Raw genomic sequence first — 19,951 nt, forward strand, 5'->3', positions numbered from 1 at the left:
GTATTTCTCCACTGTTCTCCTTCATTCAACACATTTATTTTCCCAAATATTTATTTATTTATCTAGGCTGCACTGGGTCTTAGTTGAGGCATGCAGGATCTTTTAGTTGTGGCATGCGGACTCTTAGTTGCGGCATGCATGCGCAATCTAGTTCCCCGACCAGGGATGAACCCAGGCCCCCTGCCTTGGAGCGTAGAGTCTTAAGCACTGGACCACTAGGGAAGTTCCAAAACATTTTTTAAAAAATAAATTTATTTCTTTTATTTTTGGCTGCGTTGGGTCTTCATTTCAGGCTTCACTGCAGGCTTTCTCTAGTTGCAGCGAGCAGGGGCTACTCTTCACTGTGGTACGTGGGCTTCTCATCACGGTGGCTTCTCTTGTTGCGGACCATGGGCTCTAGGCGCGTGGGCTTCAGTAGTTGTGGCACGAGGATTCAGTAGTTGTGGCTCACGGGCTCTAGAGCGCAGGCTCAGTCGTTGTGGCGCAAGGGCTTAGTTGCCCCGCGACATATGGGATCTTAGTTCCCTGACCAAGCATCTAACCCTCATGCCCTGCATTGCAATGCAGATTCTTTACCACTGGACCGCCAGGGAAGTCCCTTATTTTCCGAAGTTTCTTACAAAAAAGGTCATCCTGGTCTTGATTCATGGATACAGTGCCTATTTACCTGAGAATACGAGCATTTGTTTTCAAATTTCATCTCTTTGCATGACCTGTTTTCTCCAGCAATGCTTCTTTTTGTTCATTTGTTTTGATCTCTAAAACTCACGTTTAGGGGCTTCCCTGGTGGCGCAGTGGTTGAGAGTCCGCCTGCCGATGCAGGGGACATGGGTTCGTGCCCCAGTCTGGGAGGATCCCACATGCCGCGGAGCGGCTGGGCCCGTGAGCCATGGCCGCTGAGCCTGCGCGTCCGGAGCCTGTGCTCCGCAACGGGAGAGGCCGCAACAGTGAGAGGCCCGCATACCGCAAAAAAAATAATAATAATAAAATAAAATAAAATAAAATAAAACTCACGTTTAGAGGCTTTTCTCGGATGTACGGATAATCCTTGGTGGTCTGCTTATGATTAAGAGACGGAGATTAAAAAGCTGGTAGATCTGAGCACATGGTCTTTAGGACTTTCAGAGTTTGGGGTTCACTGCAGGATAATCGGCATGGGCCATTTCTTGGGGGAAGCTTTTATGCCTGTATCTCGGGAATTGCCAGATTCTCCAGAAAAGAATCTAAAATTTCTGTATTGAGAGTAAAGACTTGGTTGTCAATATCCTGGGAGCCTAGTGGGCATATTCAGTAGTCACATGCTCACTTAATCCTCATATTCAAGACACTACTTGTGACCTTAATTTGGCTTACAATCCCCTGTACAGAAACTCTTTGTTTTGCCTTTCCCAGAGAATAAACTTTCAGATTTCTGCTAGGATGGGGAATCTAGATTTACAAGGGTATATGTTGGATAAACTCCAAGAAGTGGGATTGCTGGATTGAAGAGTACATAAGTTTTAGTATTAGTCATTGCCAAATTATTCTCTATTGAGCTTGTACCAATTTACACCACGACCAGCAAGATATGAGAGTATCTGTTTCTTCAGACCTTGTAAACAGCAAACTTTTTCACTTTGAAAACAGATGGAAAATATTTTATTTTATTTATTATTATTTTTTTTTGCGGTATGCGGGCCTCTCACTGTTGTGGCCTCTCCCGTTGTGGAGCACAGGCTCCGGACGCGCAGGCTCAGTGGCCATGGCTCACGGGTCCAGCCGCTCCACGGCATGTGGGATCTTCCTAGACTGAGGCATGAACCTGTGTCCCCTGCATCGGCAGGTGGACTCTCAACCACTGCGGCACCAGGGAAGCCCTATCTATGCTATTTTAATTTACATTTTTCTTAAGTCTGAGATTGAGTATCTTTTCATGCTTGAGACATACTTCCATTTTGTTTCCTCTTAAATGTTTGATCATATCCTTTTGCCCACTGGATTGTTAGCCTTTCTTTGATTTCTAGGAGCTCTTTACTTTTTCCAGTTTCTTGTTTGTTGATTTTGCTTACAGTGGTTTATCAAAAGGAAAACTTTTTTTTTTTTTAATAAAGCAAACACTTTTCTTTTCTCTGCAAAGGTGATTCAGAGAATTCATATAAAGGCAGGAGAGGGGCAGCTGACCGGGAAGTTTCCAGTGCAGCTTGCGTGACACAGCCATGGGATCAGGCACGCCTGCTGGGCCTTCTGCTTTCCCTGATGGGAGTGGCTGACTGGATGGGCAACCTCAGCCTCCACCGTGCCTGCCCTTCCCTAGGTGCCCAGTTAGCAGGGCTTTGGGCCTAGCCTGAGCTCTATCTATCACATCTGAGTTTGGGGGTGTTAGATACAGGGGGAGCAGAAGAAAACTGCCTGTGCTGAATCATGTCTTTCCTTGTTTTGTTTTTTTCGTTTATTTTGTTTTGGCGGGAAAGGTCCCTGCAAGTCCCCTTCCTGGGCTGGGAAGAGACCAAAATGCCATAATAGCAGTAGGGATGACAGCGTCCACCACAGATGACCTTTAAAGAACACAGGTCTGAATTGGGCCGGTCCACTTATGAGATTTTTTTTCAATGAATACGTACTACAGTACTACACAATCCGTGGTTGGTTGAATCCAAGGATGCAGATCTGGCAATACAGAGGGACGACTGTAAAGTTATACTGAAGTTTTGACTGTGCAGAGGGTCAGCAAACCCCTGAATTGTTTAAGGGTCAACTGTATTGAGGGGGAAAAGCATTTTTTAATGTGGTCGAATTTTTTCTATGGCTTCCAAGTCTTGTGTCATATTGAGAAAGATCTTCTACTTCTGAGATTTAAAATGCCTCCCCTCATTGCTTCTATTATTTTTTCTTTCTTTTGGCCACACCCCAAGGCATGTGGGATCTTAGTCCCCCAACCAGGGATTGACCCTGCGCCCCCTGCATTGGAAGCACGGAGTCTTAACCCCTGGTCCTCCAGGGAAGTCCCTAGTTTTTCTTTTTTATATTTTAATTTTTCATCCATTTGGACTTTTTTCTCCCAGATGGCTACCCAGTTGTCCTAATTCTCTTTATCAAACATTCGTCTTTTACTGACAGATTTTCAATATTTTTTTTAAAAACGTACAAAATTTTTACGTGTATTTGTGTTTATTTCTGGAATTCTTGTTCTGCTCTGTTGATCATGTGCCTTGCTACATTATTTTATTATAGTTTTATCAAACTTTTAATATTTGATAAGGCTGATTCCCCATTTATTCTTCCTTTTAGAACTTTCATGGGTCTCCTTGTTTGATTTTTTACTTTTTCCACTTGAACGGTGAAATCATCTTGTCTAGTTTCCAAATATAGTTTGGAATTTTGGAATCACATTAAATTTATAGATTAATTTAGGAAGAACGAATACCTTTATCATGTCGAGTCTTTCTGTTCAAGAACATTGTGTGCCTTTCCACTTGTTCAGTTGTTCTTTGGAGTCCTTCTGTAGTGTTTTAAAGTTTCTACCATAAAGATCTTGCAGTTCTTATTAAGTATATTTCTAGGTGTTTTATCTTATTCGTAACTATTGTAAATAAAGCCATTTATATCTATGCTAACTGGTGTGGCTTGTGTACATAATGACTTCTGTACAGCAATTTTGTACCTAGCTACCTTACTGAAATCGCTTACTGTTTTGTAATGGTTTCTCCATTCATTTTCTTGCATTTTCCAAACAAATATCATTTGTAAATAATGATAACTTTACCTTTTTCCCTAATTTGTGAGTTTTTCATATCTGAAATTCACTTGTTTTTAGATATCCTGATTACCTCTAGCATCTGTATTCGTCTCTTAGGGCTGCTGCAACAAAGTGCTACAAACTGGGTGACTTAAACCATTTATTGTCTCACAGTTGTGGAAGCTAGAAGTTTCAAATCAAGGTACAGGCAGGGTCATGCTCTCTCTGAAACTTGCAGGGGAGAATCCTTCCTGCCTCTTCCAACCTTCTGGGGTTTGCTGGCAATCCTGGGGTTCCTTGAATTGCAGCTGCAGCACTTTGCTCACTGCCTGTCTCATGCGGTGTTCTCCCCTCCGTCAAGTCTGTCTCTTCTTCTCATGAGGACAGCAGTCATTTTGGATCTGGGCCCACCCTAACAGTGTCATCTTAATTTAAGTACATTTGCAAAGGCTGTATTTCCAAGAAAGATCATATCCACAAGCACCGAGGGCTAGAACTTTAACATCTCTTTAGGGAGGACACGAGTCAACCCATAACAGCATCGAAATGTTTTCCTCTTTTTTTTAAAAATAAATGTATTTATCTTATTTATTTTTGGCCGCGTTGGGTTTCCTCTAGTTGCGGCGAGCGGGGCTTCTTCTAGTTGAGGTGAGTGGGGCTACTCTTTGTTGCAGTGCGCCGGCTTCTCATTGTGGTGGTTTCTCTTGTTGCGGAGCACGGGCTCTAGGCATGTGGGCTTCAGTAATGGTGGCACGCGGGCTCAGTAATTGTGATGCAAGGGCTTAGTTACTCTTCAGCACGTGGGATCTTCCCGGACCAGGGCTCGAACCCGTGTCCCCTGAATCGGCAGGCGGATTAACCACTGCGCCACCAGGGAAGTCCTACGTATTTGTTTTTTTTTTTTTTTTTTTTTTTTTTTTTTTTTTTTTTTTTTTTTTTTTTTTTTTTGTGGTATGCGGGCCTCTCACTGTTGTGGCCTCTCCCGTTGCGGAGCACAGGCTCCGGATGCGCAGGCTCAGCAGCCATGGCTCACGGGCCCAGCCGCTCCGCGGCATATGGGATCCTCCCAGACCGGGGCACGAACCCGTATCCCCTGCATCGGCAGGCGGACTCTCAACCACTGCGCCACCAGGGAGGCCCCGTATTTGTTTTTTAACAGCTGCAATGTATGGCATTTACATATTTTATTTATCTAATTCTTTACTGATGGCTATTTAGGGAATTTCCAATTTTTCACTATTAAGAACAATGCTTCAGTGAAAATCCTAATATAAACTTTGCACATTTGTGCAGGTAAATTCCTAAAATTGGAGTTGTTGAGTCAAATCACATAACTACAACAGATATTTTGATAGTGATTAACAAACTGTCCTCCAGATAATAGCAATCTACATTCCTACCAACGGGGACTGTAAGTGCCTTCCTCTTAATACTTTTGCCAACACAAAAATCTGGGGCAACACTATTATCAAGTTTTTATTGATAATTTATATTTTCCAATGTGACAGTAAAAAAATTTTTTGTTTTAATTTGCATTTCTTTCATTATTAGAAAAGTTGAGCATCTTGGAGCAGGGAAGTTCTTTCTAGGCATGACAGGAAACTCAGAAGTCATAAACAAAAAGTCTGATAAATGCAACTTTTGTGAATTTCCTACTTACGTCCTTTGCCTATTTTTTAAACTGTGTTATTTTTCCTTTCTCATTGACTTAAAGAAGCATTTTTATTTTTAGGGATATTATCCCCTTGCCATATGTTACAAATATTTTTCCCAAGTTTGTTATCTTTTTAAGTGGTGTTTTGCATCATGCAAAATATAGAATAAAAATAGACTAAGACTTGTGAGTTTTGGGTTATCTTTAGACAAGACTTCCCTATTTCAAGATTACCAATGTATTTATTGAAGTAGTTTCTTTTCGGACTCATGGTTAATTTTTATATTTAAATCTTTGATCCATCTGGAGCTTATTTTGGATTGAGGAAGGAATTAGGAATCCATATTTATTTCATTATAAATGGCTAGTTGGTTGTTCCAGTACCTTTTATTAAATTAACCCTGCCAACTCTATTATATCTCTTCTTTGTTGTTGTTGTTGTGTTGGGTCTGTGTTGCTTCATGCGGGCTTTCTCTAGTTGCGGGAGTGGGGGCCACTCTTCATTGTGGTGCACGGGCTTCTCATTGCAGTGGCTTCTCTTGTTGCAGAGCACGGGCTCTAGGCGTGTGGGCTTCAGGAGATGTGGCACATGGGCTCAGTAGTTGTAGCACGCAGGCTCAGTAGCTGTGGCTTGTGGGCTCTAGAGCACAGGCTCAGTATTTGTGGCGCACGGGCTTAGTTGCTCTGCATGTGGGATCTTCCTGGACCAGGGCTTGAACCGGTGTTCCCTGCATTGGCAGGCGGATTCTTAACCACTGCGCCACCAGGGTAAGCCCCGAAACAGATTTTTAACTTAACAAATGCATCTTACTTCCTATCACAGGCCCCCAACCACTACTCTACAGAAGCCTATGGCTAGAAATCACTCAACTTTACTGGCTGCTTCTCAACAGCCCAGTAATGTTACTCCAGAGAGTAGCTGAGAAGTTCTTCTAATCACATATAAGCAGCATGTTAATTTTTTCTTTACATACAGCATACCAGCTCTTTTGTTTTCAATTCCCTTCTCTCTCTTTCCTGTTTAAGGTTCTCAGATAGAAAGTTAGAAATTGTTACTGAGGCTATTAAGCTTGAAGGTCCTTGCTCTAATCTCTAAAGAGATAAAAAAGTTCATTGGGCTGCTTGGTCATTGAATCTGTAACTGGAGGAGGTTCACAATGAAAAACTAAGTTAGCACAAGTTCTAGCCACAAAAAGCGATGTCCTAATTTGGGTGCAGTTCTAAGAATACTCTAAGAAATAATTCAACTGGTTCTGTGTCTGTGAGTGACAGACAGAATGTCACAGCCTTGTGATGACTGATTCTCTCATTCTCTTCCTATATTTTTTCCTTCATTACTGTGGTTTGGAGCCCACATTTCTGTCTTATCTCTAGAGTCTAAGACAATTAAAACAGCACACATGGAATTGTATTTATATGAGGTGGGGGAGACAGCTGTGAGTCTTTTAAGGCTGGGAGTAGAGAGACTGGGTAATAGATAGAGGTGTTTCATTTTTAAGTGGAGAAAAAGAGCACTTCTGTTGCCTAGTATTCCTTGCTCAGCACATTTGCACTGCATGGAAGGAAGCAGCGGAGCAGCAGTGTGGGAACTTGCCTAGGAGACAGGGAACATCACTGCTGAAGCATGCTGTCCTGGAGCGCACAAGAGGGACTTGCTACCAGAGCATGGGGGAGAAATTTGTTTTGAAAAGAAGAGATGCCTCTTCCTTTGATTCTGGAAGAAAAGAGTAAGAATGGGTTCAGAGAGACATAAAAATGCAGGTACAACTTGGAAATTGAGGGAGGTTCATGCCTCATGGCAGATTCCCAAACTTTCTTGTTTCTCAGAGCCCTTAGCGTCTCAGTAATTTCTTCACGTCACCCCTAGACCAAAAGAACACCTAACAGTTCTGTTTATTGTTTATTAGGTGAGTCCAAACAACCCAATACGTAAGTATTTATTCCTAATAATTTAGTGGCTGTTCGAAAAATAAACTGGGCCCTGTGTAGTTTGCTCTAGTTTTGATTTAATAGCACATACAACTCACTCATTTAAAGTGTATAGGGACTTCCCTGGTGGTGCAGTGGTTAAGAATCCACCTGCCAATGCAGGGGACACAGGTTCGAGCCCTGGTCCGGGCAGATCCCACATGTCGTGGAGCAACTAAGCCTGTGCACCACAACTACTGAGCCTGCGCTCTAGAGCCCGCGAGCCACAACTACTGAGCCCCTGTGCCACAACTACTGAAGCCCGCGTGCCTAGAGCCTGTGCTCCGCAATGAGAAGCCACTGCAATGAGAAGACTACACACCACAGCGAAGAGTAGCCCCTGCTCGCTGCAGCTAGAGAAAGCCCATGCACAGCAATGAAGATCCAACACAGCCAAAAATAAAATAAATAAAGTGTATAAAATTCAGTGGTTTTGGGCTTCCCTGGTGGCACAGTGGTTGAGAGTCCCCCTGCCGATACAGGGGACACAGGTTTGTGCCCCGGTCCAGGAAGATCCCACATGACGCGGAGCGGCTAGGCCCGTGAGCCATGGCTGCTGAGCCTGCACGTCCGGAGCCTGTGCTCCGCGACGGGATAGGCCACAACAGTGAGAGGCCCGCGTACCGCAAAAAAAAAAAAAAAAAAAAAAAAAATTCAGTGTTTTTTAGTATATTCAGAATTGTATGGGACTTCCCTGGTGGTGCAGTGGTTAAGAATCCACCTTCCGATGCAGGGGACACAGGTTCGATCTCTGGTCGGGGAACTAAGATCCCACATGCTGTGGGGCAACTAAGCCCATGCGCCATAACTAATGAGCCCGTGTGCCACAACTAGAGAGCCCACGCGCTGCAACGAAGATCCCACGTGCAGCAACCAAGACCCGATGCAGCCAAATAAATAATTAAAAAAAAAAAAGACTCATGCAACGATTGCAATCAATGTTAGGACATTTCTGTCACTTTAAGAAGAAAGCCTGTACCCATTAACAGTCAGTTCTCCTTCCCCCTCACCCTTCCAGCTCTAGGCAACGACTAACCTATTTTCTGTCTCTAGAGATTTGCCTGTTCCTGACATTTCATATAAATGGAATCACATGATATGCGGCCTTTCGTGTCAGCCTTCTTTCACTCAGCATGTTTTCAAGATTTATCCATGTCGTAGCCTGCACTGGTACTTCATTCCTTTTTATGGCTGAATAATATTCGAGTGTGTGGCTAGACCACGTTTTGTTTATTCATTTATCAGTCAATGGAAATCTGGATTGTTTCTACTTTTTGGCTATTATGACTAATGCTGCTATGAACATTCGTGTACAAGTTTTTGTGTGGACATATTTTTACTTCTCTTGGGTATAATATACCTAACAGTGTAATTGCTAGGTCATTGGTAACTGTTTAAACTTTTGAGGAATACCAGACTATTTTCCAAAGTGGCTGCACTGTTTTACATTCCTACCAGCAGGATATGAGGGTTTGAATTTCTCCACATATTCATCACTTGGTATTACTGTCTTTTTGATTACAGCCATCCTAGTGGGTGTAAAGTGGGATCTTATTGTGGTTTTGATTTGCATTTCTCTGATGACAATGATGCTGAGCATCTTTTCATGTGCTTACTGGCTATTTGTATGTCTTCTTGGAGAAATGTCTATTCAAGTCCTTTGCCCATTTAAAAGCTAGGTTGTTTTTTGAGTTGTAGGAGTTGTCTATACATTCTACATACAAGTATCTTATCAGATATATGATTTGCAAACATTTTCTCCCATTCTCTGGTTTGTGTTTTCTAGTTTTGAATTTTTTTAAAAAAAACTTTGAATTAAAAAAAATGTTTGCTAGAGAACAGACTTGTGGTTGCCAAGGGGGAGGGGGGTGGGGGAGAGATGGAGTGGGAGGTTAGGGTTAGCAGATGTAAGCTACTACATATAGAATGGATAAACAACAATGTCCTACTGTATAGCACAGGGAACTGTATTCAGTATCCTGTGATAAACCATAATGGAAAAGAATATAAAAAAGAATGCACATAGATGTATAACTGAATCACTTTGCTGTACAGCAGAAATTAACACATTGTAAATCAACTATACTTCAAAAAATTTTTTTAAATTTAAAAATACATGTTTGCTTCATCTGAATTGCTATTCTTCCCCTTTTAGTAATGTATAGTTTAAAAATGAGCATATTGGGACTTCCCTGGTGGCACAGTGGTTAAGAATCCGCCTGCCAATGCAGGGGACATGGGTTTGAGCCCTGATCCGGGAAGATCCCACATGCCGCGGAGCAACTAAGCCTATGTGCCACAACTACTGAGCCTGCGCTCTAGAGCCCTCAAGCCACAACTAGTGAGCCTGCGCTCCAGAGCCCACGAGCCACAACTACTGAGACCTCATGCCACAACTACTGAAGCCCTCGCACCTACAGCCCGTGTTCCGCAACAAGAGAAGCCACCGCAATGAGAAGCCCGTGCACCACAACAAAGAGTAGCCCCTGCTCGCCGCAACTAGAGGATGCCCGGGCACGGCAACGAAGACCCAACGCAGCCCAATTAATTAATTAATTAATTAATTAATTAATTTTAAAAAAGAGTATATTTTTGTTACTTTACTCCAAGAAGTTTCTCTTTTGAGACCTGAATTCGAATTTTGTTTCTGCTAATAGCTAACTCTAGGGTAGTAACTTGGACAAGTCACTTCATCACTCTCTTTTCTCACGTGTGGACAGGAGGTAAGGGTACCTCTTTCACCAGCTTGTGCATGAAGACCAGAGGCTGTGTGAGCTCTCGGCCTAATGCCCATATAATAGGCGCTTCCCAAAGGAGCTGTATTGGAAAACCCTAAAAGAGCTCTTTAAAAAGCACTTTTGGGCTTCCCTGGTGGCACAGTGGTTGAGAGTCCGCCTGCCGGTGCAGGGGACACGGGTTTGTGCCCCGGTCCGGGAAGATCCCACATGCCGTGGAGCGGCTGGACCCGTGAGCCATGGCTGCTGAGCCTGCACGTCCAGAGCCTGTGCTCCACAACGGGAGAGGCCACAACAGTGAGAGGCCCGCGTACAGCAAAAAAAAAAAAAAAAAAAAGAAAAAGCACTTTTATTGCAAGACGTGTGAAATAAGAAGTATTGCATCCACTTAATAATGATTATTTAAGAAAGAATAAGATGCTTTATACAAGATCAATTTGTACATATCATAACTGAACAATCCCAGTGGTGTCTCAGTTTAACCATTCTGCAAATCTGAAGCAGAAAGGTGGAGCACTCTATTAAGGACACTATGTTATGCGATGTTTTCCAAATTTGTTTTCAAGACTCACAACGGTGTTATAAGGAAGTACCAAGTCATGATGTACTAGTAGAATAAACTCATCCAACAAGATAAATCTGGGAGCTTGGTTACTGTACATAGTGAGTCAGTAAGGAAGTCGAATGTGGTTCCTAAAGACACCCGTCTATGCCCGTTTCTCTTTATAAGGTCACTGTGGCAAACACTATTTCTCTTCAAGGTTAAAAAAAAATAAAAAGCTTTTCAGCATCTTAATGAATTAATCTCTGAATCAGAAAAACAGTAAGTTTGGTCTAAAGTGAATACTCCATATGTACTAAGCTGCAAAAAAAAGGTATTTTTTCATCAACAAATATTCCTCCTCTTCTCCTCCACCTCCTGGATTGTCCCACTGTTCCCACTCGCTCCCCTGGTGACCAGATCCAGGCTTTAGATACCATCAGCAAAGGACTGGCAAATACATGCCGGCAGGCCAGACTTCTCTCCAGACCTGATTATTCAACTGCCTCCCGGACATTTCCTGTAAGTGCCTAATAGACACTCCACATCCAACATGCTCAAAACTGAACTCCTGGTCCTCCTTTCAAGATCTACTCTTCTCCAGCCTTTTCATCTCAGTTCATGGCACTTCCATCCTCCAGCTGCTTATGCGTATTGTGGAGTCATTCTTGACTCCCCCATTTCTCCCACGAGGTCTGCTGAGAAATTCCATTGATTTTGGCTTTACCTTCATAAAACAACTACGATTCTCTAGCCCTTTTTCTGGGGGCGGTGGGGGGCGGGGGCTGCACTGCGTGGCTTGTGGGATTTTAGTTCCCCAACCACGGATCGAACCCGGCAGTGAAGCTCGGAGTCCTAACCACTGGACGGCCAGGGAATTCCTTCTTTAGACTTTCTTAACCTCAACTGCTACCACTCCCTGAGCAAGCCTCCATTACCCTTGGCCTGGATGAACACCGCTAACCTCTGAAGTGGACTCCCTGTCCACTCTTGCCTCCTTTAGTCTACACTCAAGCCAGCAAACAAGTGGATTCTTTTTTTTTTTGGCTTCGTTGGGTCTTCGTTGCTGCACGTGGGCCTTCTCTAGTTGCGGCGAGTGGGGGCTACTCTTCGTTGCGGTGCGCGGGCTTCTCATTGCTGGGGCTTCTCTTGTTGTGGAGCATGCGCTCTAGGTGCGCGGGCCTCAGTAGTTGTGGCACACAGGCTCAGTAGTTGTGGTGCACAGGCTTAGTTGCTCTGCGGCATGTGGGATCTTCCCAGACCAGGGCTCGAACCCATATTCCCTGCATTGGCAGGCGGATTCTTAACCACTGCGCCACCAGCGAAGTCCACAAATGGATTCTTAAACCCTGCAATGGCTTCCCCGCTCACTCTGCTCCAGCCACACTGGCTGTCTCGGGATTCTTTAACATGCTATGCACACTCCTGCCTTGGAGGCCCTGGGGGACTTTTTCCTCTGCTTGGTCAGCTCTTTCCCCAGATCTTCCCATGGCCCACTCAGTCACCTCTTTCAAGTCTTTGCTGAAACGTCACCTCTCAAGGAGACTTATCTTGGCCACCACATTTTAAACTGCGAGCTAGTCAGCACACTCCCAACCCCCCTTATCTCGTTCTACTTCTTTTTGCTAGCACAATCACGACATGATTTATTTATTCATATTGATTGTTTATCTTCTGTCTTCTCCTTACAAGAATATAAACTCCATGAGTGAGGGATTTATGTTTTCTGATGTATCCCAAAGGCTACAACAGAGTGGCATATGTAGGCGCTCAAATACATATTCGAAGAGACAAAGAATTTTAACAAGGTCCCTCATATGTTGGAATGTGCATAACAATCTTGCTGAAAGGCAGCAGTGCATCCTAAAAGATAAACATCAATACAAGACAATTAGCATATGCTGATAAATACCAAAAGAAGATACCATTTTAGTATAGTACACAGGACAAATGAAAGCTCAGAGAAGTTTAGAGTGGTAATTTTTAAATTTGAGGGGAAGGTGGTCACACCTCTTTGAAAATCTGATGAAAGCTATAGACTCCGATGATATAATGAACATGTACACAAAATTTTGAATGCTATTACAAGAGGTTCAAACACTCCCTGATGCCAGCTATGCTGAATGGAGAATCCTTGGTTTCAAGGATTGTTTTATCACCCAGGGCTTGGGAAAGGCTTGGTGAAGATGGGACTCAAACTAGCTCTTAAAGAATAGGCCATGAAGAGGAAACAAGAGGAAGGTCTTTTCAAGCAAGAGAAAGGGCTAAGCGTGATGGCAGAACAGTCTGACTGGAATGGAGGATTCATGCAAAACGTAAGGACAGGCTGAGAACTGCTTGGTGTATGACTTAAATAACATGGATATTCAAAGTCTTTGAGAGTGTTTGGGCAAAAGAATGTAATGTCTAAAGCATTGTTTTAAGAAAATTAATTTGGTAGTTGTTTATAGGACGAAAGTTGAGAGAAAAAAGTGAAATTAAGGAAATACTCATGAAGCTATAACGATTCAACTTTGAAGATGTGGAAAGGGAACTGATAAAGTTTAGAGGCGGATGAATTTGAGGCACGAATCCATGTAGAAATGCCTGGTCTGAAACTGAAAATCAGAAATAAACTTTAGGTCAGGCCCAGTTATATAAATTTGGTGTTATTTATTGAATCTATGAGTGTGGGGGGAAAAATGACAAAAGTATTTAGAGATTATTCAGAGGCTTCGGATGGGACAAAGTGAACAGCCTATTATTACTGTGACCTCAATAAAATGTTAAATTTATGTAGAAGAAAACCTTAAGAGAAGACTAAGGTATACAGGTATTATGGGTAATTGAAAGTTGGTAGTTAATTTGAGGGCTGCTAATATAATTTTTATGTTTTAATTTTTCTTGCTGAGGTTTTTTTTTCCCTCCAAAATGTATTATTACGCTTTTTACTCCTTGGTAACTAGGGAACACAGCTGACTTATTTTTAGATGATTCAGGAGGTCACTACCACTCAAGGAGAGTATACACATTTCCAATGTAAAATAACATGGTTATAGGAAATTGGAATAAATCCATGGGACCGCAGAATACATCCTGGCCATTTTATTTGTTTTTGTTTTTTTTGTTGGTTTTTTTTTGCGGTACGCGGGCCTCTCACTGTTGTGGCCTCTCCCGTTGCGCAGCACAGGCTCCGGACGCACAGGCTCAGTAGCCATGGCTCACGGGCCCAGCCGCTCTGCGGCATGTGGGATATTCCTGGACCGGGGCACGAACCCGCGTCCCCTGCATCGGCAGGTGGACTCTCAACCACTGTGCCACCAGGGAAGCTCAATCCTGGCCATTTTAAAAGGCTACTGATATCTTTTTGACCTTTAGCAGAAGATAGATAACATCAAAACAACTGTAACGCAAAATTTTAGGTGTTTTAGGTATCTATTCCTTTTTAAAAACTTACTTATGTATTAATTTTGGCTGCGTTGGGTCTTCGTTGGTGCGCGCAGGCTTTCTCTAGTTGCGGGCAGGACTCCTCTTCGTTGCGGTGCGCGGTCTGGTTATTGCGGTGGTTTCCTTGTTGCGGAGCACAGGCTCTAGGCGCGCGGGCTCAATAGTTGTGGTGCACGGGCTTAACTGCTCTGTGGGATCTTCCACAGACCAGGGCTTAACTGCATGTGGGATCTTCCTTCCACAGACCAGGGCTCGAACCCGTATCCCCTGCATTGGCAGGCAGATTCTTAACAACTGCGCCACCAAGGAAGTCCATAGGTATCTATTCTTTAAGTAGGATTTACTCCAGTGCTTTTTTGCCAGCATGTACAAAGGATACAGGATGTTACTGTCAAATGCATTATTACCTCATTGGCACAGTTTCCATTGTCATTACCTGCTTATGTATGTAAGATGTTTAGGATTCAGACTCCTCTTTAGAACCTACTGCCCTCTACCTCTTTTGTGGCCCTCCAGCTATGATTTGTACTTAGAGGGATAAATCATTCTTGGTGTAACAGATGTTGGCTCCCCACCACCCCCACCTGAAATTCTATCAGGATGTTTCTGTCACGTTAGAAACTTTCGTATTCTACTGCAACATGCCAAAAAAACCAGCTACAAAACGGCGATTGTTTAATCTGCAACATGTGTGCCGGCCTTACAATTTGTTTTTCTGCCTTACATTCTAGACCTAGTACAGTATATTCACACAACTATGCCTAGTGAACAATTCTGCAGATTCCACTTGAGCCTTAAAAAAAAAAAATCAACAGCCTCAAACTTTACTAAGAACTCTTCATAAACTGTTGAGCAAGAGAAGTGAATCATGCTTAGATTCAGCCTCTGGTTCCCAAAGCCATTTCCCGACCTGACCCGACCCTCCCTTCTCTAAACACCTGGTGGAGACAAACTTAAATAGAAGCGCCAACACAACCTGCTTTCCTTAAAATTAGCCAATGCTCACTACAGATAGGTATTCAGATATTTGACTTGCAAACACAGATGCTGTGCATCTATACGCTCCTCTCCCCTCCACCCCACCTTAAAAAAAAAACCAAAACAAAACATGGTGAAGAGGAAAACTGAGGTCCTTCAGTACCTTCTCGGAAACTGACTCGGGGAGGTGCACAGGGGTTTCCTGACCCGGGCATCCAGACGACTGCGCGTGGTGGCCGAGGGGAGACCCCAGAACAGGGGGACCGGCCCTCTCCCGGACTCGGGGCTCCCCCGCACCCTCCTGCGGGTGGAACACTGGGGCTTGAGCGCTCGGTTCACGGCACCCCACGTGCTGACCCCGAATCTGCGGCGGCAGAGGCGGCTCTCTCCTCCGCTCCTCGGGGTCCCGGGACCTCTCAGGACAGGGCCCGAGGCAGCCGAGGAGGCCGCCGCGAGCTCCCTTCAGCGGCGCCGACCGCAGCCCCGCTGCGGCTTCCCCTTGCCGGCTCAGCCCGGCCGGGGCGGCGGAGTAGGCGGCACCACTAGGCCGCCCTCGGACCCCAGAGAGCAACACCTGCGCCGCAGAGGGGTGGCCCGGCGGCCCCGCCCGCGGGAGGAGCCTGCGGACGCCCTGCGCGTGGAGCGCGCCAGGTGAGCACGCCTGCGCAGTCGGGCCGTAAACAAGCCCGCCCCTTCTCCTCGCCGGCCTCCGCGGGGCCGGCTCGCGGGTGGGAGGGGCCAGGAGGAAGGGGCGGGGGGAGGGCGAGAGCCCGGGACGGCGCCTGCGCCGTGGGCGTGATCCGGGCACTTAGGGCAGGATGAACGCTGCTTTCCAAGATGGCGACGGAGGGAGGAGGGAAGGAGATGAACGAGATTAAGACCCAATTTACCACCCGGGAAGGTCTGTACAAGCTGCTGCCGCACTCGGAGTACAGCCGGCCCAACCGGGTGCCCTTCAACTCGCAGGGATCCAACCCTGTCCGCGTCTCCTTCGTAAACCTCAACGACCAGTCTGGCAACGGCGACCGCCTCTGCTTCAATGTGGGCCGGGAGCTCTACTTCTATATCTACAAGGGGGTTCGCAAGGTACCGACCCGGGCGTCACCGGGGCTCGCCAGCGGCGTGGGCAGAGGCCAGGAGCAGGGCGGTGACAGCGGGGGCCAGGGTGACCGATGGGCTGGCCGTCGCTCTTACTTTTGAGTGGGCCGGTAACTCCACTGGAGTGCTCCTGAGGAAGGGGGATTCGGGAGTGAGGAGGGTGGTGGCGGTGGTGTTTCGGGGCGGGGGGGCGATGGAACGGGACCGCGGGGTGCGGGGCTCCGGCTGGGAGGCCCCAGAAAGGGCCGGCTGCCGCCCCTGCGGGTCCGTCAGGCTCTGACACGGCCCGGGAGCGGGCCTGCGAGTCCCCGGAAGAGGTGGGGTGGCCGTCTGGTCTGCTGAGACCGCCTCGCCTCCCAGGAGGGTGGAGAGTCTCGCTCTGGGTTAGAGACCAGGGGCTCGGGGCGGCTTGGGAAGATCTGTAAGGCGGAACCGGGGCTGGGAAGCGGAGGACCTGAGACTAGGTCAGAAAGGACCTGCTCGGCACGAAGGGCTACTCCACTTGCTGCCACACTGACACTTCCTAGGAGCCTCTCCTTCTGGTGTTAACACTTTGTTTCCAAAAACATCCGAGGGAGGACGGCTGTCACTGCCTCCTCGAAGGGAACCTTCTCCTGAGAGAATGTTAAAGAGGGTCCTCCTGTCCCTTATAGGTATGGGAAGGGCTGAGTACTACTACAGTTAAGAGGTCCAAAAGATGTTTCCAGTGGACTGGGCTGGTTCATAGGGGTTGTGTGTGAGCGTGCCCAGATCAGTCTTGTCCAACAAGTCAGACTGTGTCCCAAACAGGGAGGGATATGCCTTCAAAGCTACTTCACAAGAACCATTATTCTTGGCGGGCGATTTAACAGGAATGCTGTCAAGCATGTAATCATCCTTTAAAAATATCTCTTTAAAAGAAGCAACTTATTAGAGCTGTTCTTTCATTGGCTACGTAACTTTGTTCTTATTGAGAACTGCTTACTTCTGAGATATGTGGTCTTTGAGTTGACTCTTGGAAGAGTGAGGAAATTAATGCCCTCCACAGTACCTGGGCGTGGGAGAAGGTGATAACAGATTAATTTATAAATAGTCAGTTAGTGTGAAAATAAATTGTGTATATTGAAGGGTGGACATTTTCCAGGATTTACTGTATCCAGAAGCAGTAGGTTTTTTCTTGGTTACACGAACTAGGGATGTGACAGTGGTATCTAAATGTAGATACAAACGTGTTACAAATGTAACAAGTTGTCTCATTTGTTCGAGGTGAGTTTTTGTTAGTGTTTATGATAAGTGTACTACTGTGTTTGAGGTGTCTTGTTATAAATTACTGAAAGTAAATCGCTTGACTTTACTTTTTCGGAATTGGAAAAGTGTGAAGTAATTAGTAGTCTAGAAGCTGAAGTTTTAGTCCTGTCCCCAACTTTGTCACTGACTTGTTCCGTGACCTTGGAAGAGTTGCTTAACTTCTATCTGCAGCTCTTTAGAAAGAGAATATTGCGGTGCACCCGTTGTGATTCATAGCATAATGACTGTAATGAACTTTAAAGACCCGAAACACTCAGTAGATGTAAAATATAGTTAAAATAGTCATTAAGAGCATCTGTCAAACAGGAGCTGCTATCTTGACATTGATACAAGGACTGAAAGGATCAGCTTTTTCTCTGGTAACAAGTTTAGAATTTTAAGTTATTAAATGGATTTACATAAAAATTTTAAAGTGCATAAAAACTAAATATATTAACGATTACTAGTGTAGATGTTACCTTTTTAAACAAGTTTTCTTTTAAAGTATATTATTTCTGAAGCATTCTAGTGGCAAAGCTTATCTGGATCTGGTAGCTCTGGTTTGCATCATAAAAACATCTCTTGCCTGGAAGTATCATAATAGTGTCCTCTTTTAGTGGGATACTATTGAATGAAGGATAAACTAGGAGAGCTTTTCAAAGCTACAGCAAAAAATTATTTTAAACAAGACAAATCTTAAACATGTAGATTTGCCTTCAGCTGCATAATTTACTTGAGCACATTAACTTTTTTGTAAAGCTTCATTTTCATGTGGTAGTATCTTGTAGATATATTTGCGTTATATGGTGGACATTTCAACTGTCTCCTAGCCACTGTAATTTTTTAAAAAATTCATTTTCCATGAATGAGTTTGCATTTATTTTTTGTTATTTCTGAATACAAGTGATTGTTTTTGTGACTTTTTTTCTGATTTTAAAACAGAGCAGATACTTTTCCTTAATCAAAAAACCAAATTTTACTTTTTGGGGTTATGAGTTATAAATCCATTTTTGACATTTAGTCGTTTTGACTCTTCAAAAATTTTTTTCTTTAGGGCATATAAAGTTTTACAACAATTAATCAGATTATTTAGAACATTCAGAAGGTTTAAATTGGATGAATACATTCAATTTAAATCTGCACGTGAAATGAGTGGAAACTAGGTCTTTTTATTATTTTATTAAAGTAGAGTTGATTTACAATATGATATTAGTTTCAGGTGTACAGCATGATGATTCAGTATTTTTACAGATTATACTCCATTAAATGTATAAGATAATGGCTATAATTCCCCATTTTATGCAATATATCCTTGTTGCTTATCTATCTTATACATAATAGTTTGTATCTCTTAATCCCAGATTTAGGAGGTAGTCTAAAATCTAAGCTAAGGAGTGTAATCTTCGTCCCTTTAAAACACAGGTCAGTTTCTAGAGCTAGAAGGCACCTTCAGTTTATGGAGTCTCACCCTTCAGAGAAAGCCAAGGCTAGAGAGCGTGTGCAAACCTGTGATGCAGTTTCTTTCTCATGGTAAAGAATTCATGGTAAAGCAGCACAACTGAATCTAAAGAACTGTCTTAGTGAGAAGAGACTGATCTAGCTTTTTGGTTACACAGATAACCGTATACTCCAAGCACTTCAGAATTTACCCCAGCGTTTTACCCTATGTTATCTCATTGAATCTTGCAATCCTGTGAGGTGGATGAAAGCATCTTCTTTTCTTTTTCTTTTTTTTTTTGAATTTTTGAATTTTATTTATTTTTTTATACAGCAGGTTCTTATTAGTTATCCATTTTATACATATTAGTGTATATATGCCAATCCCAATCTCCCAATTCATCACGCATCTTCTTTTCAAAGCTGAAGTTCGGAGTAGGGTTTCTTGTGTGAGGACATCTAGTTTTGTGAATTTGTTTTGCTGAGCTAAAAATAATATGAACATTGATTTAGTACGGAGGGTGAACTCAGCATTTCAGCAAAGATTTGAGTGACTACCAAGGGGATGTGGGGTAACCAAAGATGAGTGAGACACTGCCCCTCCTCCCAAAGAACTTTCAGCTACTAGCTTTCAGATCTCTTTATAGCATACTTTGCTTTCCTCTTTTTAAAAAAGAGGTGGTCTTAGGATAAAGATGCCAAAGGTACTGGGCTTATTGTACCAACCCTTTCATCTTATAGAGATCTGTTTTTACATAAATGCAAATGGCCACTATTCAGATCTAAGCTTAAACATCACTTCCTCAGCATGTCCTTCTTTGAATTCGCAGGCTAGATCAGTTTTCCCTGTTACACGTTTTTATAGCATCCTGTACTTTGCCTTTCTAGCACTTTTCTCAATTTGTAATTCTCTGTCTCTTCTGTAAACAAAGCTCCCTTAGAACAGGATGTCTTTTCTGCTTTCTCTGTCTTCCTAGTGCCCAGCACAGCATCCAGCATAGAGTAGACCCCTACTGTTAATTTGTTGAGTGAATGACTGGATAAAGCATCTCTGTCCATCTATGTCTTACTTTAAAAAGATCTTTAGGAGCTAAAAATCTGTTCTATTTCGGGCCCAAAAGTAACAGGTATTT

At 43.9% G+C, this 19,951-nt stretch overlaps 1 protein-coding gene across 8 annotated transcripts in view; it reads left to right on the forward strand.

Annotated features, from left to right (window-relative positions):
• Positions 1-15,854: 15,854 nt before the first annotated feature.
• Positions 15,855-19,951, forward strand: part of WDR20 (WD repeat domain 20) — a gene marked incomplete at both ends in the record, with an annotated part of 66,002 nt that continues 61,905 nt past the window's right edge. For 6 of the 8 annotated variants that reach the window (XM_079698855.1, XM_079698857.1, XM_079698861.1 and 3 more), the window contains one exon: positions 15,855-16,103. In XM_079698855.1, the coding sequence (XP_079554981.1) occupies positions 15,855-16,103 (249 nt within the window). Of the gene's footprint in view, positions 16,140-19,951 lie in introns of all 8 variants that reach the window. The other 2 variants (XM_079698858.1, XM_079698859.1) reach the window with 1 other exon arrangement.

The sequence above is a fragment of the Hyperoodon ampullatus genome (genome assembly GCF_949752795.1).
Source record: "Hyperoodon ampullatus genome assembly, chromosome: 3".
NCBI lineage: Eukaryota > Metazoa > Chordata > Mammalia > Artiodactyla > Ziphiidae > Hyperoodon > Hyperoodon ampullatus.